The 24,193-nt window shown below is 35.7% G+C and overlaps 2 protein-coding genes and 1 pseudogene across 2 annotated transcripts; 2 read left to right on the forward strand and 1 right to left on the reverse strand.

The window, feature by feature from the left end:
- Positions 1 to 826: 826 nt before the first annotated feature.
- LOC149078843 (uncharacterized) lies at positions 827 to 3,225 on the reverse strand. Its single transcript, XM_089240521.1, has 3 exons — positions 2,780 to 3,225; positions 2,624 to 2,695; positions 827 to 1,270 (listed from the first exon to the last, which is right to left on the reverse strand). Exons 1-3 carry the CDS (start codon positions 3,113 to 3,115, stop codon positions 1,103 to 1,105), a joined length of 576 nt encoding a protein of 191 aa, XP_089096647.1. The 5' UTR covers positions 3,116 to 3,225; the 3' UTR covers positions 827 to 1,102.
- A 5,444-nt stretch (positions 3,226 to 8,669) lies between these two features.
- On the forward strand, positions 8,670 to 14,012 carry LOC149078844 (THAP domain-containing protein 2-like). Its single transcript, XM_089240999.1, has 3 exons — positions 8,670 to 8,974; positions 13,164 to 13,313; positions 13,417 to 14,012. The coding sequence occupies exons 1-3, from the start codon at positions 8,876 to 8,878 to the stop codon at positions 13,471 to 13,473; spliced, it is 306 nt and encodes a 101-aa protein (XP_089097125.1). The 5' UTR covers positions 8,670 to 8,875; the 3' UTR covers positions 13,474 to 14,012.
- A 2,228-nt stretch (positions 14,013 to 16,240) lies between these two features.
- LOC149078845 (ubiquitin-conjugating enzyme E2 D1 pseudogene) lies at positions 16,241 to 16,756 on the forward strand (annotated as a pseudogene).
- The last annotated feature ends 7,437 nt before the right edge of the window (positions 16,757 to 24,193 follow it).

Raw genomic sequence — 24,193 nt, forward strand, 5'->3', positions numbered from 1 at the left:
TTTCTGTGATTCCATGTTTCTGAATGATATTTTTGCTGATGAAGCACTTGGTCGGCTGAAGTTGGTTTTCTGTGGTTCCCAACTTCAAGGCGCAAATGCGAGCCGATCTCCCCGTTAAAAAGTCTCGCCACAGAGAGCAACAGTCCTACAACGATAAATCATTCAATCATAACACTTCACTCATAGTTAGAAAAACTGGTGGCAGATGGCAGCACTACACATAACAAGCATTACAGAGAAACAAAAAAACTTCACGTCAGGTTTCACTACACGTACACGCACATTCCCGCATGTACCGATTCGTTGGGGTTTCCGCGGTGGGGGGGGGGGTTGTGGTGTAGCAGTAGTAGGTAGGGGCTCGGGGATCCATGATGTTCTTAAGTCAGCCACCTCGTTGGGCAATTTGCCTGTTGTGGCGTTGTATTTGTATTAATATTTGAATTTTTGTCGAAGTATTGAATTCAAATATCTGGTTGGATATTGCACTTGGAAACAGAATTTTTTTTCCTGTTGACCTGAGAAGAGACGAGGAAACAACTTCCCAATGAAGTTTTAAGTTTATAACTTTCTCCGTAAAAAAAAGTTAACGTTTTTGTTAATCTTGCAACATAAATGACGTATCTGAAGTCTACACGTTATGTGGATACTTTTCTCTCATTGAAAGTATGCCTCTCTAGTATCAATGTTGGTATCTGCTTATAATGTTGGAATTACCGAGTGACAAAAATCGTTGTTACAGTATAATGAATTTTTTTTAATAACATAGAATAATAAAAACGCAAAAAAAAAACAAAAATAAAATAACAACGGAGAAATTCCACACACATGGGGATACAAATATTTTATTATTATTACTCTCGTGGAACATGAATCAACACTCATGTGTTATCATATTACATTAATGAGAATTTGCCTCAGGAAAGGAGGATATATCGGTATTTTGACATTTTCCTTGAAATATGAAACATGAGTATGAGGAAGTCTTGCATTTGCTCTTCAAGTTTACATCCCTTTCTCTATTATCGGGGGAAAATTTTACATTTTAACCAAGAATGTCAACGTCCGTTTCTATACCAATGTGAATAGATTTCACATTGCCGCCCTAAACATCATCAAAATCCATTTCATCCTCCATCAGCATAGTAGGCCTATATATATAACCGCTGGCACTTGAGCAAAATGTTAATGGTCCGTGGTTGCAGCTGTATTCGTTAACCAGAGCATAGGAATCCTCGATGTTATAATTGACGGCTATATCACAAATGTGAATCTGAAACAAAAACAAAAAAATGAATAAATACAAATACACAACAGGTAAAATGCCCAACGAGGTGGCTGAGAAAAAGATGCCCATAACAAATAGGGATGTCATATATTTCCAAAACTGCCATCAAGAATATTATGGTTGTCTTGTTGATGCAAACAATATCGTTAGCTAAAAAACTTTTGTGATTCAGCATATAAAATGACCTGAAAGAACTGTCATCATCGTCATTCTTGAAGTGTGCGTGGAAGAACAGAAAACTGAACATCAAAGCTAAGGAATCTGAAATGACTAAGAAATCATCAATGAATAACGCAAGTATATACGGAAAATACAAAAAATTCCTAATTCATTTTTCGACACACAGGGGGTGTCGTCTTTAGAGGAAGAATATGTAACCACTAATAACGCTGACCGATTATCTCACTTGGGCTGCATACCAAATCAGAGCCTGCGTGTAGGACTAATGCAACACTCTGACTGGCCGCTTGTGAGTTGAAGCTACCCGATTGGTCTATTCGAATTTTATTAGAATTCCCGCTCGTAATGAATCTAAGCCATAGTGGTGTTGATTTATTGATTTGGTGAGGTGGTGATTTTTACTCACTAATATATTTTTGAAGAAAATATTTACCAGATATTTTCTAAGAAAATTCGAATAGATTGATCAGTCAGCTCGATTTTGCAAGCGGCCTATCAGGGTGCTGCATCAGTCTTATACGCAGGTTCTCAGCTTCAGTCTGACCACGGCGTTTGAAGTGAACAGACGTACTTTTTTCGGTTGAGCAACCGGAAGTTAAGATTTGGTATTGAACCCAAGTGGAATACTCGGTTAGCGTGGTTAGTGGTTATATATTCTTCCTCTGAAGACGACAACCACTATGTGTCGAAATGCATTATGGATTTTTTTTGTATTTTCCGTATATTAGCCTTATTCATTGTGGATTTATTGATATTCTTGGGCAAAGCTCTGTGCTCAGATGACAAAATGTTATAAGTCACTTTTTCAAAATTTCACGATAGAAAATTTGTGAATAATATTTTGCCAAAATGCCATGCTGTGAATTATGACTTGTTACAATTAGCCTTCGTTGTTTCTTCATAAACTGAAAGAGAAAGACGAAATTTTTCCACTTTCCCAATTTTTGATGAAAGAGACTCCAGAATGTGAGCAACTCAGTATTTTAGGAAAAGTGACACATGACATTTCGCCATCTGAGCACAGAGTTTATCTACTCTTCCATAAATACTGAAATGAGGCTGAAACATACATTAATTAACATCTTAACAATGCCAGCTAAAAATCGATAACATCTCTGAAATTCATTCTGAGCAATATTAAATTGAATTAATACGTACACCGTAAGGAGAATCCGAGGTTCTCGGACCCAATGCCAAAGTCAAGTACATGTTCACCGCATTCGATCCATCCTGAAAACAATCGATTCATTCAGTTAGTATATATTACATTAATGTGATGGCTAGCAGTGATGGGGATGTCCAGAAATAAGATACCTGTATCATTGAGCCTAGAATACCATTCAAAGTCATAATGCTCCAGTCTTGTTTACATTCATCACCAATCTTCTCGTATGCCCATCTCGCAACATTCTGTGCAAGTATCGAATGAGGGTTCAAGTACCTGAGTCCTAGACTGGAAGTCAAGTGACGAGAAGCACCAGGTTTGACGCGATAACGGTGGATAGGTTTGGTCGAAATGATCTTAGGTTGAAATCTTTCCACGATAGTACCTTCAGGGATCGTGAAAGGATGGTATCTGCCTGCCTGAATGGTTTCGGGGTAAATGCCCGCGTAAAAAAGGCAAAGAAGGGAAAACAGATTGAATAACATTTGTCGTCGTTGATTGCAATATAACTCAGTCGCCAAGACAGAATTCCTTTCCCAACAACGAAAACTGGCTCGCAAATGGCTGAAGAGAGAGAATGATGAGAAAACCAAAGTAACTCACCCGACTGGTACTCGAGGCCCTTTATATAAGCGGCTAATTGCAAAAGATGAGTCAATGCCATGTGCCATTATTCGCGTTCGAAAAAATCGATTAACCATTGACACGTGTCATATACATTGAATGGATTACGTAGCTGATCCTCTTACACGTACAGCATTTCCATTCATTTCCCGAAACAAAGCAGCTTTAATTCTGCTTCTGCGTGCACCTGTTTGTTCGTTTCTTCAACATTGTGACATGATATCACATGTATTCGAAATCTTTCGATCCTTCTGTAGTCATCAAAATCTTTTATGACTGCTTTTTATAAGCACAATAAAATGCATTCAAAAATTTCCATTTTCACCTATTAAATTTTAAAAATTATTAAACATTGTTATAAGCTCTAAAATTTTTCGAACTTTGTTCTAATCCGTCATCGGTGGACTCCCAGCTACCATAACACCAAACATGGCCCCCGCCTACCATAATCCCACATAGCTACCGGCCTACCATAAGCCCACATGGTTATTTATACAGCCTTTCATCATCCTCATCATTAATGCATCGATTATAGAAGCCTTTTTTGAAACGGTATCGGTTCCTTCTCGTAGCCTGTGTAGAAAAAACTATACTTTTTCACCCGCAGCTTCATTGCCCAATTCATGGTACATCTTCCCCAGAATAGTTTCGCAGATATTTCTCCGAATAAAAGAACCATTTCATAAATAAGTTACACAAATCAATATCTCCACATCGCCACAATGCCCCTAGCAGCAGCGACGCATTCTTTTTGAAACACTGTCCTAACTAAATGAAATAACACAAAGACCTCAAAATTAATTCAACATGTTGTAAACATTTCCTAGAAACTCATTTGTACTCATCTGGCGGCAGAAACTAATTTTTTCGGCAGATTTACGGTTAAAAATACGGTATACATATAACACGTAAAATTTGACTTAAAATGTAAGCTAAATGAAATTAGAGAGAGAGAGAGATCTGTCTGTTTAAAACCAGTATTATGGACTACGAAAACAAACAAACTGTGTTATCAAGGAAACAGTTATTTTCCGGATATTATGCTGAGGTGAGCTCGGAAAGAAAAGTCATCACGTCTCCGCCGGGACTCGAACCCAGGCCCTCTTGCATACCGGGCAAGCATGCTACCATCTACACCACTGGAGACACATGAATCTGCCTTCCCCGGGCCTGGGTTTGAGTCCCGGCGGAGACGTGATGAGTTTTCTTTCCGAGCTCACCTCAGCATAATATCCGGAAAATAACTGTTTCCTTGATATCTCTGGCTGAGATAAAAAGCCATCTATATCTCTCTAAACTGTGTTATGATACTATATACTACTTATTTCACCACGTACTGCATACTGGTATAAACTCCATGCCCCAAAATATCGGTTAATACGTTTTTATGTTTGCCACTGAATATTACGTTTTGTAATTACCAAGAAAAATTCGTAACCGGCACTATGATACATTAAATATACACTGACATCTAGAATTAAATTTACAAAAAAAAATTATAGTTTTGAACCACATCGTTTTCATTTTCATTCTTCACATCGGTTTAAAACAAACAATAATTTTGAGAGCTTATACAGGTAGTTGTTTGATTTTATTCAATAGATGACATGGTCCTAGCTTAAAGCAGCTTTAAGTATTTATAATTGTTAAGTATGAAAATATATGATATATTATAAATTGGAAGGTCAGGAAGTTTTCCTCCAATCTTTTTAATAATAATTTGTGAACTTGTGAAAAAATATTGTTCCCTAGTTTGTGAATTGTTTCTCAAATTTTTTCCGGTTCGAGAAATTTTCACTTAATTCCAGCGGTCTACAATGAAAAAAAAAGTTTGAACAGCACTGAACTAAACCGTACAAGGCCTAAGCTTTTAGTTTGAATAATTAATTTCATCCTTTTTGAAGTCATTTCAAGCGTCCTCCTACGATTCGGAAAATTCGCCTTTTTGTCCTCCTTTTCCAGGTTTCCGCAATTATTTTGCCTTTTTCCTGGGGAAACTTTTTTCTCCACTTTGAAACATAAATTTCTTCATTGACATGAACGTTTCTGTGTTTTTGGTCCCACACGCATTCACCAATAGACATCGAAATTCCCAGAATTTTCTGTTTCTGCTTTTTTTCGCGGTTCTGGTTTAGAGTTGGGAAAAATTATTATTGTGGCCGGTTTTTTTTATTGTTCGGAATAGTGGCGCTATCTATTGGGAAAACTGAGGAAAATGACATCACTGAGGCTGCGTTCTTTCTCGTTAGCCCCGGGGGGCGTGTGCAGATGTCCTCCTTTCTCAGTCTTCGGATCTGGTAACCCTATCCCTGTATCAATGAGACAAAATTATAACTTCTCAATTCAACACTGAAGGATGTGCTGCCATCTATTCACACAACTAAGAACTATTCTCATTGTTTACGTCTCTGCTGCGTTTGTCTAGATGGCAGCACTATTCTATAAAAAATATTTTTCTGTATTGAATGATAGGTGACGGCACTGCAGAGCTACGGAACAAAGATGTCCGCTCAGTATGACTTATTTTCGTGGTCCTAAATTTTACTATAACCCATCGAGATTTTCCATTTGAAACGTTTTCCCGCTCACAACGTTTCTATTTTTTTAAAATTGACTTTTTAAAACGTTATAAGCGGGACATACTGTATTCGAAGGAATTTTTTATGTTCTTTCCGATAGTTCTTACTTTTACTGATGTTTTTTTACCAAAGTTACTGCTCTTACTTTTCGCTGATATTTTTTATCCAAACAATCAAATGGTGTCAGTTATTAATCCATCAGGCTTCATAAATCAGGATTTGATATAGATGAGATAGCTGTAAAATTTACCTTTGAACATGGGTTTCAAATTAATTTTCTAAAGCAATATATGCAGATCAAATTTTTTTTTGTGGGTTTCGTTGTGGGCTGTATTTCGTGAATTGCCCAGAACGGAAATTTTTGGGATTTAGTGGTCAAGAAGAGTAAAAAGAGAAACGCATGGTACATAGTATCATAAATTCGCCTGTGCCAATAGAGCGAAAGACAGGACAGTGAGTTACCAAGAGAATGACCTAGAGCATGCTTTCCCAACCTTTTTTGTCCCATCGCCCCCTTGTTCAGAAATTATTTTCTCCCATCGCCCCCAACGCAGTCTAACCCATAGGATCCTATGTTATACCTGTAGCTTCTACTGTCCCGCTGGAACATTCCATAGCCCACGTTAAAAAATATATATATATACGTTCACGAATCACTCTGTATCAGATTTGAGAGTGAAGATACAGTGTGTCATAAAATAAATGAAATCTGCATTTTCATATGGTTCCCCCTGTCCTCTAACTTCCAATTACAAAACTGTTGCCCTGTCTCCCCTGACGCCAAAATAGAAAAATCCACGTTTTCAAGTGCAATATTCGATGAGATATTTGAACTCAAAAATCCCGGAGAAAATGGGAAAAAGAACCGCATAAATGAGGGATAAAAGCGTCGTCCGTTAATTTTTGCTGTTCTTCCCAATATTTCCTTCAGTTTTTGAATTCAAAAAGATCTAATCGAATATTGCACTTTAAAACCATGGATTTTTTTTTTGTTGGCGTCCGGAAAGACGGGGGAACAACTCACTAATTATAAATTAGAGGAAAAGAGAAAATTTAGATGTTTTCTTACTTTATGACACACTGTGTTCTCACTCTTGAAACTAGTACAGAGTGATTCGTGAACAGTTTGGGATTTTTTTTTTATAATTAGTGGACCAAATGTGGCCCTGAATGTTATCTGATGTGGATCCGATGTGGATTCTGATGTTATCTGTTTGATCCCCCCTCAAACTCAATTTTGTAAAAATGAACTAAACGGCACATTTTCAGATCACTTAAATGACACATGGCACAATTTCAGAGCATCTAAGTGGCCCGTGGCACATTTTTCAGATCACGGAAGTAGGCCCGTCGCGCATTCAAAGATCACTTAAATAACCCATGACACAGTTCCAGAACACCTAAACGATCCGTGGCACATGTATCCCTTGAGGGACATGTGGCACAATTTTAGAGCACTTAAGCGGTCCACAGTGCGGTTCTACATCACTCAAGTTACCCGCGGAACATTCCCTGATTGCTTAAGTGATCCGTGGCATAATTATGGATCACTTGAGTGATGCGTTGCACAGTTCCAGAGCACTTAAGCGGCCCGGAAATATTTCCATAGCACTTAAGCAGCCCGAACACATTTCCTGAGCACTTAAAGGATCCGTGAAATATTTAGAGATCGGTGAAGTGGCTCTGTAAGGGATTTATCATTAGGGAGACTGTTAGTTCAGGTGCCCACAAACTAGCGAAATAATTTTCTTGTTTTTGGCGCACCGAGTAAGATGCCATTAAGAATATTTCATATTCTCATAAAGGGTGGGTGATGACGTAAGCATCATCCAAACCCCCCTCCCTCCATGTCATAAAAAGTCAGCAAATCGGAATCCCCCATCGATGCTGACGTAATACTTGAATGACCCCCTTAGAACCATACCTCTACGACGAACGGTTGAGGAGAAAAAGGCCGAATTATTACACTAACAGGCCACCCTGTGTAGTTAGTTTCTAATGCGTGAACTGGGTTAAAGTGGCCTCAGAAGATGCGGTGGCCCGAACTCGTTAAGATGGGCTGTGTACAGTATTTGATATTCTTTCGGACATATAGCATGAAAATTCAAGGTATTTCTCTCAATCGTTTCCACAACACTGCGCGCACATGTGTTCGTTCTAAAATTACATTCACTTCAATCAGCGAAAAAGACGCTGTAATAGCGTTAATACTTCACTTTAGCTGCGAACTATGCAGCCGCAGAATGCGCCAACTGAAAGCAGGGCGATTTTTTAGTGCACTAACTGAAGAGAAGGGGTGATTTTTCATCTGCAAAATATTATTCGCTCACACTTGAAAAATGACCAGAATCCGTCCCTGCTCAGCAGAGGCAGGCATCTTCAGCTTCGAAGGAAGCCTAGGCTGACATATTCAGCTGCGAAGGAGACGGAGGTAGACATTTTCAGCAGCGAGTGGAGGAGGGACAGGCGCGTATCTAATGTGATGTGTCGCGAGGACGACTTCATGGCCTTCGCATCCTGGAGCAGGGCCCTAAGCTGCAATCTTTGGCTGCCCCCCCCCCAAGTCAGACTTTTCACAGGGGCTTTTCAATAGCGAATTTATAGAACAAAAACAAAAAAGTTACGGTGTTTGTCCCGGTCCCTAGGGCTTTAGCTCTTTCAGTCGCACCTTAAAAAAATCTCTCCGCAGAGAGCAGGCAGACCTATAACACCAAGCATTTCCATCTTTACTTCAGAAAATGGAAGACAGATGGCAGCATGAACACTAAACAAGCGCAACTCGACAACATAAATACGTTAGGGGCCACACACACACACTCAGAGTAGAACTCCTTAATACACAGGCTGGCGCATGCGGCATTCTGGTCCTTTTTGTAGCACTGCTTACTATCATCGCATTGTAGGGTCCTTTCAACGCTCCTATATATTAGTTAAATTTATTGTGTTTTTAGTTGTTTTTATCGATTTTTATTCGTGAAATAACTTCAGAAATGCCTTGTTGTTCGGCTCCAGTGTTCCAATTCCGACAAAAAAGGTTTTAGAATGTTAAGATTTCCGGCGGAAAACGAACGACGCGAGAAGTGGATCGTGAACTCCAGGAGAGACGATTTCATACCAGGAAACGGAGCTCGCCTGTGTGAAGTGAGTTAAATTTAATTATTCTGTGTGAATTTTATTTTTTCAAAATCGTATTTGTGATAATGATTTTAAATGAGAACTATATGAAAAAATAAATCGTTTGGAGGTAGCAGACGATATTTGGCGCCATTGCTCACGTGTTGTGTTTAGGTATAAAAGTTATGGTGATTTTCAATCATTTTCCCGGTTTTTTGTTCCGTTTGATTTAAGAGAAAAGATGCATAGGTACATAATTTTGACCAAGAGAACTAATTTAAATTCAAATTATTTATGAATTTATCGTGGAATGCTCACTTTCTCGGCTCTCAGTTTGGCGATTTATCGCTACTACGACGAATTACTGTTATAGTGAATTTTAACTTATTTTGTTATGTTTTGAGGCAAAATTTCATGTGATATTTCTGTGGAAAATAGAAATGTTTTAATTTTGGCATTTTCAACTAAGAGAACAAGGTGATTTCAAATCAGTTGGAAATCGGTTCTTCAATCATCCTTGCTTGCTGTAGTGAGCTCTGCTGGTTTGGCGACTTATCGCTTGCAGATTGGGAGTAATTAGCTAAAATTGTATCTTCACTGAAAATCAAATTTAATGGGATTAAAAATTAATGTGATAGACGCCGTATTTCTATTGATTTCATTTTCTGTCCCCCATAATTCTTTTAACAGACTACAAAATTGTGATTGGTATCATTAGTTTGTGTTACTGGACTGGTGAGCACTCTCTCTTTCCTGCAAGGCACATGCAGTGACTACTTTGCAAATTAATTACAAAGAATTAATTTAATCTTACTATTTTAAAATTAATTGCATGTTCAGCTTAAATCATTATCTTGCTTGGAAAAAGGTTTTTGAGTTTTTTCACTCGCACTACATGCATGAGTTTTGAAACAAATACCTCGTGGATTAAATTTTGCCCATGCAAAAACTGGTTTTTTCTTCTTTCTCAAGAATAATACATTCCAATTTCTTTGGAGTTTCAAGAAAGTATGATGGAAAGTAATTTTTTCAAATTCGGAATTTAAAATTTCTATTTTTTTTTAAATTTTAGACATTTTTATAATTTTTCTTAAATTGTAGACATTTTTATAATTTTTCTTAAATTTTAGACATTTTTATAATTTTTCTTAAATTTTAGACATTTTTATAATTTTTCTTAAATTTAAACATTTTTAAAATTTTCAATGAATCTCAAAAATTCTATCTATATCCCTATAATAGCTTAGTAAGTGTGAAAAATTGCATAACAACGTCAAATCATTCGCCAGTAATCACTTTGAGAAAAACGCATTTAAGTATTGTGAAGCAGAAATGTTGAAATTTTTTTCTCAGACCCAACACCATACAGACACATGAAAATAACTTCAATGTTCAATAACGTACTGTTTTTTTATATTGCTATCTTACTCTTATTTATCCCTTTAATGCTTTGAAAAGACTGCCGCTTCAAACACTGGATGCTCAGCAAATTAAAAAAAGCCATAGATTAAAAAACTGATGAGGTAAAAATTCAATTGAATTTATTTTGCAGTCTGTTATCTATTTAATATGTTCTGAGAATAATATTTGAGGCAAATTAGCTATTACTGTGAGAAAGATAAAAAAAATAGAAATTGACATTATAACCGTCAAAACGCATTATAAATGTTAATATTTTTTTACATTGACATTGGCATGAACACATTTTCTGGTAAGTGTGATATAAAAGATGCGTAACAATTACTTTTTTAAATGAGTATTAAGCTCAACAATGTGTGCATAATTTTCAGTAGAAGAAGTTTCGTCAACTGTCACCACCATATCTCATTGCATAGATATGCAATTGCGAAACACGTTATAATGATAGCAAGAAAAACCTTTTTGAAAATCAGTTTTTTTTTTCATTCACTACCTATACACTTATTTCTGATGTCCGTTATCACTAGAGCCCGGATTATATGCAAATGCATATGTGCATATGCTTTTGCATATTTTGACCTTTTTTAGCATTAATGCATATAAATGCATAAAATCAAAGAATTTTCAGTATAAGTGCATATTTTGAAGGTTTATTTAACTCGCTCAATTTTTTTTTATAATTTTTCAAGTAAATATTGTTCATATAAATAATATATTGTTCAAATAAATATTTTTATAATATCGATTTTTTTCCCGCAGGTGAAATTTAGTGAATTAATACATATTTATAAAGTATTTTACGAATATTAGCCGTTTTATTGTCGTGTTAAATTTTTTTAGAAATTTAGAAATAGTGTCGAAATTTTTTGTTACTGGTATTTTCAGTATTGAGCAACTACAACGAACTAAAAGTAGAAAAGATGCATTTTAAAAACACATCTGCTTTTTTTTGCATAGTAATTTTTTTAATGCATATTTTCTCATTTTTTGTACATACTTCGGAATTTTTGACTTTTTCAAGATTTCTAGTGCATATTCTGGAGTATTTAATGCATATTTTGGGATTTTCAGTGTATATTTTGGCATTTTAAGTGCACATTTTGTATTTTAACTGCATATTTTTGTAGTTTTAAGTGCATATTTTTGTAGTTTTAAGTGCATATTTTTAGCATTTTTCAGTGCATATTTGCATATTTTTAGAGCATATTTTGCCACTTTTTTAGTGCATATAATCCGGGCTCTAGTTATCACAAATTCACAACAAATCACACAAAACACTGCACGTCAATATAAATTTTGTGCTGCCTCCATTGTTTTAAGTGGTATTATTATAATTATTTATTCATCTGTGGAATTTTCCCCATTTCATGAAAATGGTTTTAAGTTCTTTGACCAGATTGTAAGCACACCGATAATACTTATATATACTAAAGATAAAGATATGAACTGTTGCATCCTATCTTTCTAGTATGTGGAATACATCTCCATTGATATTTTTCCTTTATCACACAACCTTGGTTATGTGATGGGCTTTAGATGTACTGCTAATTTGATTAATTAAAAGATAATTTCGTTGAACAAGAAACAAATAACCATGCATGAAAAAAATTATGGAAGTAATAATAAACTGGTAATGTGTAAAACAAAAGTACACAATAGATTCAATGATATACGAAATATAAAATGTAAACAAACAAAAAAAATGTAAGTCAGGGTTTGACAAATCAAGAGGGAAAAAAATTAATGCCAGTCAAACTTCTTAGGAGCCAAGGGTGATCTTAATCTCAAATAAAATGGTAATGAATAATGTTTTTTTTTTTCTTTCAACTTTCTATATCTTTTTCCTACTTTAGAAGACACATGCTGCCTTGAAATTAAAAGACTCAAATTTACTTATCACATGATTTACTTTATAACTGTAATGGCATTTCATTGCCATGGCACCCTGGTGGGATTTGTCAAGTCCTGCTACAAGTAACTGTTTTTTCCTTTAACTAAATGAAGAAAAAGACTCATGAGCAAGTATTGTGGATGGCAGGGATTAGTAGGGAGTGTTTTATAGGGATTACAGATTTCAGTCAGATCGTCCATCTCAAGCTCTTTTTCACAAATTCATAGAAAAGCTCTATATTGCACAGCTCACTTAATACACATCTAGGCAATTTCGTAAGCGGAAGGTTCAAATCTACACTGTTTTATTAGTGAATGAGCACCAGAAATTTTCCACTGGACTTATCCTTTTGATGAGATCTCTTCTAGCCCAGCTTCGTGGCAGAGTACGGAAGACTGCGGGAGGTCCAAATCTATGCAAAGTTTGTTAGTGATAAAGTAAAGGTGCTTGCATCCTTTTAGATTAGGTTTCTTCTTAGATCCTGTTAGGATATCAATAGGCTATTTACTATGTTTACTGGAAATTCAGATGCGTTATTTTAGAGCAGATTCAGACATCCCCATTACTGTAATTGAAGAAAATACTTTAAGGATAGGTATTCAGAATTCCATGAGTGTCCAGTATTTAGAGATTAATTATGATGGTTAATGAAGATTTTAATTCCTATTCTGAGAAATTGGGGCAGAATTTTTCATCTTTGAAAAACAGATGTGTATCCCTTAAAAGGAATTTTGACTGTTTTGGACGTTAATATTTGTACCATATTAATCACTTAAAAATATGTATGTTATGCTGTTTTATCATTCTTATGTGTGATTCAATATGCACTTACCTGACATTACTTTGAATTAAGGTATAAAAAAAGGCTGTGTGGTAATTTTTCGTTATTGTCCCTTTTTAAATTAGGTACATTATGAGTTGAAAAGGCAAGATGACTGCAAGAAGTTAAAGCAAACTGCTGTGCCGACCTTGTTCCAGGTTCCTAATCCACCGAAACTTCTTACTCCTCAACGGAAGAAGAATATAGGCCTTCCAAAAGTTCTGAGTGATGATTATGTATGTGATATTCTCAAATAACCTTATTTTCTCAATTGTCATTATAAAGCCAGAAAATACTGAAAGCCAGAAAATCGTCATTGCTTATTTGTTTACTTTTTAGATGAGGAGAGAAAGCTTGGTTCGGAGGATACTAGCTACAGACAAATATATTTATTAAAAGGAATCAATGTGTGTATTTTATTGGTGATTATTAGAGCCCGGATTATATGCACTAAAAAAGTGGCAAAATATGCAAATATGCACTGAAAAATGCAAAAATATGCACTTAAAACTACAAAAATATGCAGTTAAAATACAAAATGTGCACTTAAAATGCCAAAATATACACTGAAAATCCCAAAATATGCATTAAATACTCCAGAATATGCACTAGAAATCTTGAAAAAGTCAAAAATTCCGAAGTATGTACAAAAAATGAGAAAATATGCATTAAAAAAATTACTATGCAAAAAAAAGCAGATGTGTTTTTAAAATGCATCTTTTCTACTTTTAGTTCGTTGTAGTTGCTCAATACTGAAAATACCAGTAACAAAAAATTTCGACACTATTTCTAAATTTCTAAAAAAATTTAACACGACAATAAAACGGCTAATATTCGTAAAATACTTTATAAATATGTATTAATTCACTAAATTTCACCTGCGGGAAAAAAATCGATATTATAAAAATATTTATTTGAACAATATATTATTTATATGAACAATATTTACTTGAAAAATTATAAAAAAAAATTGAGCGAGTTAAATAAACCTTCAAAATATGCACTTATACTGAAAATTCTTTGATTTTATGCATTTATATGCATTAATGCTAAAAAAGGTCAAAATATGCAAAAGCATATGCACATATGCATTTGCATATAATCCGGGCTCTAGTGATTATCTATCCTAATGTGGTGATGTTTTTATACATTTATTAGGATTTTAAGATTAGCTTATTATTGGCCCATGGCTGCAACTGGGGGGGGGGGGGGGCATGTGGGTCTGGTGCCCCAGGCGCTGGACCAGAAGCAGGGGCGTAGCCAGAAATTTCGTTCGGGGGGGGACCACTTTCATTTCGGGGGGGGGGGACCAAAGTGACAGAACAATGGATTTGGCCATCTTTTTCCCTTTTTTCGGTCATTTTCTCACATTTCGGGGGGGGGGGAACCAGACCCCCAAGTCCCCCCCCCCCCTGGCTACGCCCTTGACCAGAAGGGGTGCAGAATTCACCCTTTAACTGTTTCTACATGCAAGGGGGTTCCAAAATTCTGGCTTGCCCGGGGGACAAAGTATTTTGTTGCGCCCCTGTATTGACCTATTACTAGGGTCAAAGATAACGAAATATGGGTATTTATCATGTACGCGTAGACTATTTTTTTGCCATAATTGTAATTTTCAATTTTCAGTAGAGTTTTTATCTTGGCTCTCTTAAAGTATTGCTTTTGAAAATATATATATATATATATATATATTTCCAGATTAATTGCTGTTGGGTCACGCAGTTTCAAGAAAAACTATATTTCTGTTATTTAAGCATATTTTTTTTGTAATTCCCAAAGTTTACTGGTACTCTAAAGCAGCGTAATAATTGATTACATGGTGTAGAAAAATATGTGAAATTGTGAATGATATTTGTAAAATCTTGCTTTCATCAGTTATGTACATTATGTTTGAATATTTTTTTAATAAATAAATTTATTCACTCATTGAGCTCGTCAATTTACATTATTGAACCTGTGTGTGCTATTCAGGATTTGTAATTTACTGAAGAAAATTCTGATAAAATAAATGCTCCTAAAATGTTTAAGAATTTTTTTACTAAATTTCCAATATCTAGAGGCAGTAGTTTATCAAATCCTTAACTTCACACAATCATTTAATATCCAGAAGAAATTTTCTTAATGTAATCTAAATTGACTATATATATTTTTGTATGCCACTTTTACCCTGAAATTAAGGATCGTGGTAAGGGATATATAGGAATATTTTATTTTCACTAAAAACCTGAAAAAAAGTTAAGAATTTTTTTTTTTTGCTGTATACTTTTGTGTTTAAGATTAATTACTTGATCGTCATAACACGAACTGTTACGAATTCAACCTGTTGTTTACCAATAATTACGTGATTAATCATAATTTCGTGAAACGTGGTTTATTTCCCATAGTAAATCCGTACCCGGAATTTCCTCGTTTCTCCCACAAATTGAATTTTCCATACGCTTTTGCCGAGCATTTTTAGCGCGCGGGGAATTCTGTTAGGTTGCTATGCCAGATTTACCGACGCGATTTTTTTCCCCTCTGTTTGGCGGTCATTTCGGAAGCGACGATTTCGTGCAGCAACCCTTCGGCGAGGACCAGAATGCCTGATGGTTCCGCTCGTATATGAAGGCGTCTTAACTCAGAGCACACATTCCGGCGTGTGCGAATTCATTAGAAATTCCACAGGGGAATGTGTACGAGGTGCATGTAGGTTGAAGTGATAGTAGTCCCACCCTTGCGAGGGCCATGGACGACTTATTGTGTAGCTTCGTTGCGTCATCCTGTATTTTTACGCGACGCGGAAAACTTTCCAATATTATTCAGCTCTTGGGAGGGGCGATCGCTCCATCACTTCCATTTGGATCTGCGCCTGATCTAATTGAATTATTATTATTATTGTTATTAAAAGGTCTAATTGAATGCGTTGATATAGTATTTAACTAGCTGTAAAACAATCAAGATGGCCGTTCACCAGCCATTTCTCAGTCTTTTTCTTTCCCCGTTAAGCTCGAGATTACTCGATAATGTCGCCTTCAATAGCTTTCCCATTTTTGTTCTAGTTTTAGCCAGAGCTAGTTACTAGTCAGGATTAAGTTCAGGGATAACGAAGTTATAAAATGTTTGAATGGTGTTTTAGTTTAGAAATTTATAAATAGGTAGTTAATCTCGGATACACTTCGGACCTATGGATATGCAGCAGCCGACCAGCACGAATGCGACAAGGGGTAAGATGCAGAAAATGGGACTCAATCTAGCCAAGAGGCTTCAAATCGAGCTGGCCATGATCACGAAAGACCCTCCACCGAACTGTAGCGCTGGACCGAAAGACGACAGTGACATCACGGAATGGACTGGGACTATCATCGGACCGACGGACACCGTGTACGAGGGCGGCGTCTTCTTCCTGGGCATATCATTCCCTAACGACTATCCGTTCAAGCCGCCATACGTCCGATTCATCACCAAGATATACCACTGCAACATAAGCAGCACCACCGGTGACATCTGTATTGGCATACTGGAGGAAAATTGGAATCCGAGCCTGACCATATCCAAAGTGTTGCTGTCGATATGCTCGCTGCTAGCCGACCCGAATCCATACGTCGTGCTGGAGAGAGACATCGCCATGATGTACTTGAAGGAACGGCAGGAACACGACAAGATAGCCAGGGAATGGACCTTGGCGTTCGCGTCCGGTTGACGGTGGTTTGGGACTTCTTGCAGCATTCGCTCTCCACAGTAAACAGGAGGGGGGGGGGGTAGTGACAGTCACGCGGTTGACCTATCGTAGATCATTAAGAATGTACTGTGTAGCAATGTGCCATTAGATCAGCTCAGTGATTAAAACCGTTCGTTATACGGATCAATATATCGATGTCGTATCTATTTACTACTAGGTTCGAACTTCTAGCTATTTTATAGGTTCTGGAAGTAGATGGGAACTACACTGTGAAGCCATCAGTGGCTTTTCTGGGGACTATTCTGTATTGAATGCTCGATGTTTTCGAGAATTCAATGTCATTTGATACTACGTATACAGAATTTCAAGTATCAAACCGATTCCACAGTTGTTGCATAAATTAAATATACAGTGGAACTTCCCCCCCCCCAACAGACACTCCCCATTAACTAACTCTTTCCTGATCCCTGGTTCCGCGCAATAGGGCATTAATGTATTGCACTCCTCGTTAGCGGATAGTAAAGTCAGTGAAACTCTAATTTATTAATTTGTGGTCATAAAAAACCGAAAATTCATCATATCCAACTAATATTATATTCAATCTCAAGCTCATGTTGGTAAATATGGTTAATCGTCAGTTAATTTTTGGTTCCATGGGTGTCCGCTAGCGATAGGTTCGACTTTAATAAGAAAATAATAATGTAGTCATTAACGGTTGCTATCAAGTATCAAGGCAAGACGATTACGTCTAAAAATCTGTGGTCAGAGGAATTATGATTCCTTAATGTTACGTTCGCATCTGTGATTAGGCCCTTGGTTTCAATGGAACGTGGATAAGGATGAATGAAACTGTTTTAATAAACAGACTTATCATTCATACTCACCCATGGTTCCAAAAGTGGACCATAATCCGTATTTGAACTCCTTCCCGAACAAGAGCAAGATATCTCGTCCCAGAATATGTGTGCTATAAATCTTTTTTTATAACGATCTGCCAGAAATGAGTCTAGTTTCAAACATATTTAGGAGAAAGGTTGCGAATGTAGTTGATATAACGAGGAGATCTGGCACACTCATCTTCCCCCTCCCGTATTGCCTAAATGTTAACAAAGAGATATACAGTCAAACCTCGTTAGTGCGTCACCTGGTTAACACGTCACTCCGCTTACCGGATCACTTTTTGGAAGTCCCAATTATCTTCATGCAGGAATTGTCACAGCTATGGCTTACTCCGTTTAACGAGTCACTCCGCTTATCAAGTCATATTTTTGCTCTCCCAAGAGTGACTCATTAACGAGGTTTGACTGTATATCGCTAGAGTACTTCAACTATACAGCGTCCGAATTTGTTGCCAAAAAGCGATGGGATTTACCAATGAGTACATATTATTGGGAATGATGATGATGATGATGATGATGCCAGTAAAAATTGATGTTATAACATCAATAACTCCATTCTTGCGATTTTGTTATGAAAGCAAAGATTTTGTGTTTGGTGTCTTCTTATATCTGCTATAATTTCAATCATTGAAAAATAGATCCCGCTCTCAAAATTCCTTTGCAAAATCATATTTTTAAATGCAATATTTATATTGAAACATTAAATATATAAAGTTTTAACAACTTTATCACAGTGTGTTGGCAAGTTTTCATTAGCTCAAAAGTTACTATCTTTCAGGGACTGTACGCAAATGGAATGAAGTCAATCATTTTGTTTCTTTTATACACAATAAATAATCGTTAATTTTTTTGACAATTATTTTGACAACTGTAGAATTTTTTGAAGCTTTTAATTTATGTTTTACAATTTGCGAATCACACCCTCAATCATTAGCGACAAACGTTGAAAACTCCAAAAACAAAGTCGAACATCTCCATTGATATTGCGTTTAGAAATATTATTTTTTTTGTCAATGGCTTCTCGCAGAGCTGCATTTACATTCAACCAATTGGAAGTTTTATCACACAGGGTCTACATAAAAAGTTAATTTTTCTATTTTGTTATGTATAGGATTCCCCTCTTAGGAAATTTAAGGCATTAGAGAGTCATTTACACGTCATTTGAAAACTTTTTGTTATTGAAAGTATGTTTCTATAGTCAACGGTTGCAGAGATATCCACTGGGTAAACAATTTGGGATAGCCTATATAAGCCACTACTTTATCACGGGAAATAATGGCGAGTGTAAAATTTTGCGCTCATATTATGCCAAATGTGTGACCATAACAAAATCCTGAAACCATTTTAATCATATGTAGACACTCTTCAGTGTGAAAGGATTAGTTAAAAAAATTCCCACGGTTATTACAGCGAGAAAAAATTTGAAATTTTCTATTATCCTATTATAAGAAAGAATATAATCTCTATTGTAGTAATTAATCTTTTTTGAATGAGCAATGGGAATTCCCATCGCCTCAAACAATATTTAGGCGGAGGAAGGAAACATTGACACTACGAGTCGTTCATCATCATGTTAAAACACCGTTTTTACCACTGCCCATGTTGATTATTGTTATTAACAATCGAACACCTACGTGAAATAACCACCTACACCAATATTCTTAAATATTCGGCGTGTGATCTTATTCTCTCAGCAGCGGCGGCGTGGAAACCACCCACACGTAAACATGCTAATTTTATTTTCCAACGAAAAATATTAAAATGTCTATTTTGAGAGAAGAAAAGTATTCTATTATTCAATTTTTTTTTTCTTCTAGTAGATGATCGAATGGAGGTGTGACGACGCTGAGACCATTTTGGGCGGGTATAGCTCTTGTTCCCTTTCTTTTGCCCAAAAAAAGCTTCGGGGTCACTGGGTGGAAGAGAACAAATTCTATAGTCGGAAGAGGGCCGAAATGGGTGGAAATCAGGTCGACTTCTAAAAGTTCGTGAATAACTAACTTGACTTTTCCAAGTTTTTTTCATTTTATCTTATTTTTTTAGCGGCGTTATTTACCCTTAAGGGAACCTTTGACTTTATGTCAAGTGGAATTTTTTTTTAAGGTTTAATTACACGTCCGTGCCTTTCGTAGACATTGCATTCTCTTGTTCAAACAAAGGATTATAGAAACCAACAGATAGAAAGAGAAAGAGGAATGTTTTATGACGAATAGGGTCAACTGCCGTCGAAACAAAACAAGCGGAGCCGTGCATAATATCTGTGACATATCATCTGCAGCTGCAGGGTATGTTGAGCAACTTTCTGTCTGTCATGGGACGTCTGAGGGTGCGATGATTTCTTTAGAAATGATTTTCAGAGGTTTTGAAATCGAATTTAAACAGAGAGAGAAGAGTTTAGATCACTATATCCATTTCAGACCCTGGTGCTACAAATGCGTAGGTTGCAATGTAGATTTTTTTTCTTTTGACCTCAAGGAGTTAAGCCCTGACTTGAAAGATTGTATGAGTTTTGAGTTAGAAATATGATGAATATATGAACTTAGGGGGCTTTCATCATAGGGCAGCACTCAAAATTGAATTTTCAGAGGGGGGGGATTTAATTTTTCTTTCAGGAGAAAGTGTCTGCGGGAAAAGTGGATTTTCTATATAATATCTAGAATGATGTGAACGAACCCTGCATCATCTTGGATGAAAAAATCCGAAAGAAGTGGTTTACTTCTTCACAAAAAGATTAAAATTAAATATTTGCTGACATTTATTAATGCATATTTTGAGTGTGAAAAATTTAAAATTTTTTTTTTTAAAAATCCCAAAAATGAATACTTGTAGCTGAAAGAGATATAAGTCATTTCCAGAAGATAAGCATCGGAACCTCAGAAAGTCGTGATATCTGCCTTAAAACAGAATTTTGATTAGAGTGATTCGTAAATCACATTGAAAGTGATATTAATATGTAAAATAATATGTTGTATTAATATAATTGAAAGGTTCCGAATAATTATGTTAATAATAATTAGGGCTAGGATTTTTAAGAGAAACGACGTTCCACCTTTAGGTCATGAACATACCTGCCCTAATATTAATAATAATATTAACATGTAGCGACTTTTAAAGGTGCTTATTAAGTTTATCGATTTCGTCCGGAGGTACCGCGAGACAAACTTCTCTAACGTGAAATGTTTTAGGATTTGAATTTTAGGATTCGAATATTTACACGGTGAAAATTTAGGTCTCTGTTGTGTAAATTCGTCTATATCAGGAGTTCTTGACCTTTTTGTGTTTTTCGGACTCCTTACAGAATAATAGGCAGCACATAATAATTTAAAAACAATAAGTTGTTTTTTCATTCAATCTCACAGACCCCTGAAACCTCTTCGAGGACCCCTAAATAAGAACCACTGGTAAATACGTGATATGTATCATTCATGTAAATACAACCTCTGACAATAAAGTTCGGTGAATAGTCCTGTAACATCAACGTAGATGAAATGTTAACGAAAGTTACCTTACTGTCCTTCGAAATAGTCACCTCCCATTACTATGCACCGCTGAGATCTCCTATACATGTCCTGGAAACGTTGCAAGAAGTCTTCTTTTGGGATGGAGTTCAAAAGCCTCGTCACGTTTCATTGGATGCCAGGAATATTGTTAAATCTCTTTCCTTTCAAAGCGAGTTTGAGTCGTGGGAAGAGGAAGAAGTCTGGAGGATTGAGATCTGGCGAGTATGGTGGATGTTCAATTTTCACCACCCCCCTTTTTTGCCTGGAACTGTTTGACGATATTGGCTGTGTGAGGGCGAGCATTGTCATGAACAAGAAACCATGAACCTTGTTGTGCGTACTGAGGTCGTACCCTGCGTAGACGTTTCATGAAACGGGTCAAAATTTCAATGTACCTTGCAGCATTCATCGTCGTTCCCTCAGGTACTTTAAATTGATCTTTTGTTCGTTCATTTTCCTGTTATCAGTTAAGAACCAACGCACTAAACAAGCACTTCGTAAAACAAGTCTTTCACGGAACACAAACGACGCTCAACTGAACAACGGTGGCGGCAGATGGTAACCCTAGATAATTAAACATTTGTCTAATATTTGTCTAATAGACTATTAACTAAATTAGTTACTGAGTTAACGCTGATTTAAGTTCAGTTATCTAGGGTTAATATCTTTTGATGTCTATGGCAGAACCGTAACTAGGATTTCAGCCACCAGGGGCAAACATGATTTTGTCACCCCATAACTTTAAAATTTGATAATTTTATAACGGTGTAAACTGCTGGCAGTTGCTCCCCTTCCTCCCTCTCTAGTTCGGGCCCTGGTCTATGGTTAACCGAAAATTCTCCGGCAATAATTTATCGATAACAGATCACCGACAAGGTAATTAATGAAGCTCATAACTAATGAATTTCATTCGAACTTCAATTAATAAAGAGAAGCTAATGTATTAGTGAACAGTTGTTGGTGGCGAATTTTCTGTCGATGAAATTTATTGGACACGAATGTATCAATATTTCGAGTTGTCCCGTTGCATTAATGATTTTTAGTGGTTTTTTTTTCAACAAAAGTATAAGACTCATTTGCAAACAGTAGAAGTTTTCATCATTGAGGGTGGAGCCCCTTTCCAGACTGAGAAACGGAATCAATATTCAACGCAAAGGGCAATAAAACTCGATCCAGTAGTTGAAAAAAAAGTCGCTATATGAGAGAAAATTGAATAACACGCCGCGTTAAACCGGATCAAGTTTATTTAGTTATTCAATAACCGTACGCGTTTCTCGAGCAGTTTTTTTTACAGTTATCTTTTTTTTAACAGTTATCTTTTTTCTGCCTTTATATTCATCTATTACCTGTATCATAGAGAGAGGGGAAAAAAAAACAACCAGACTTTACACTACAAGCGTCAAAATACAACGCTATCCGCGCCACGATCATATCTGGGGCAGCTTCTAATGTGAAATCGATTTTTTGGCTTTTATTCATCCTTTTTTTTTATTCTTAAATTTAAGTAGTTATGATTAATTATATATTGTTTATCTATCGTGAACTCGAGAGTATAGTAGATTGATACAATGAACTAATCATATTAGTGCTGTAAAGATAATAAAAAAACGTATTTGAGATTTCGAGATTTAAGGAATATATATTTGGTCTCTATACATTTTCTTATATTTTCCGAGTATTTAAAATTTTCTTGATGAAGTTGTACAGTTTTAGTTTATTTTTATCGTAATTTTCATGATGATAACTTTCTTTTTTATTTTGTTTCAAGTAATATTTCTAAGATACTATGATAGAGTTTATTTAATACCAGGGTCTTCAATCTCGCAGACATTCTTGTTAAATTAAACTATCCATGAAGCCGGCGGGCCACCCTGTGATATACCGTTGGTACTCTCGGTCATTAAACCGGGTTCCCCCAAATTTATTGATGTTTATTTATTCTGAATTCATTTCTTTCATTCAATTTGAATTTTTTTCTATTTGCAAATGACATCCATTAGTTATTGTAATTAATTATTTTAATTAATTATTTTAACTAATTATTTTAACTAATTATTTTAACTAATTATTTTAACTAATTATTTTAATTAATTATTTTAATTAATTATATCTTTTATTATATCTGATATGTCCCGAAATGTCTGTATATGGCTATGTCTCGATCATTCTGAAATATTTTTTCTCACTAATTTTAAATTTCCAATAATTAGGAAATTATTTCTTTCAAAAATTGTTAATTTTGTTTATAAATTTTAACAATTTTTTTTAACTTCAAAAATTTTAGAATTTAAGGAACTTTCAACAATTCTGTGAAATTACTCTTAACAATTCTAGAATTAATCTTGTTATACTAAGATTCTGAAACTACTCTTGACAATTATAAAATTACTAGTGACGATTCTGAAATTTCTCTCGACAATTTTGAAATTATTCGGAATAATTCTGAAATTATTTCTATCAGTAGTTCTGCAATTATTTCTATCAGTAGTTCTGCAATTATTTCTCTGTGAGTAATTCTGTAAATATTTTTTCAATTAATTATAAATTTTCATTAATTGTAAAACTTTTCAATAAGATGCTTTTTAGCATTTCTGTACATTCCGTAATTATGCATACCTCTTGGATGCCGAATTTGACCTCCTGAAATTTGTAGCGTATGAGAAATCATAGGTTTCAAAAACTGTTTGGCCCAGGGTCTCCGAATTCATTACGACGGCCTATTCAATCATTACTATTGAATCTGAAAAGTATCTCACAGTTTCTGAATAGTGAAAATCTCAGCGGCCAGAGCTTTTTAGCGATTTTTTTTTTAGAATTTCATTGTTTTTCTATGCGGAGTAGTAATTTTTTTAAATGGGCGGTGGGCCACAGCAAGCAGCTCATCGGGGCACATGTGACCCGTGGGCCGTAGGTGGAAGACCACCCGGCTTAATAGACCATTAAGTGGAAGGAATTTTTGACAAAACAACATTCAAATGATAATAATAATCTTGAACATTAATTAAAAAATTGTGAATGGAAGAAAATTATCTTTTATATAATTTAAACCAAATTTATAT

Source organism: Pholcus phalangioides, unplaced genomic scaffold (assembly GCF_987345545.1).
Source record: "Pholcus phalangioides strain wild (caught in Gottingen) unplaced genomic scaffold, Ppha-v1.0 ptg000013l_1, whole genome shotgun sequence".
Taxonomy (NCBI): Eukaryota; Metazoa; Arthropoda; class Arachnida; order Araneae; family Pholcidae; genus Pholcus; species Pholcus phalangioides.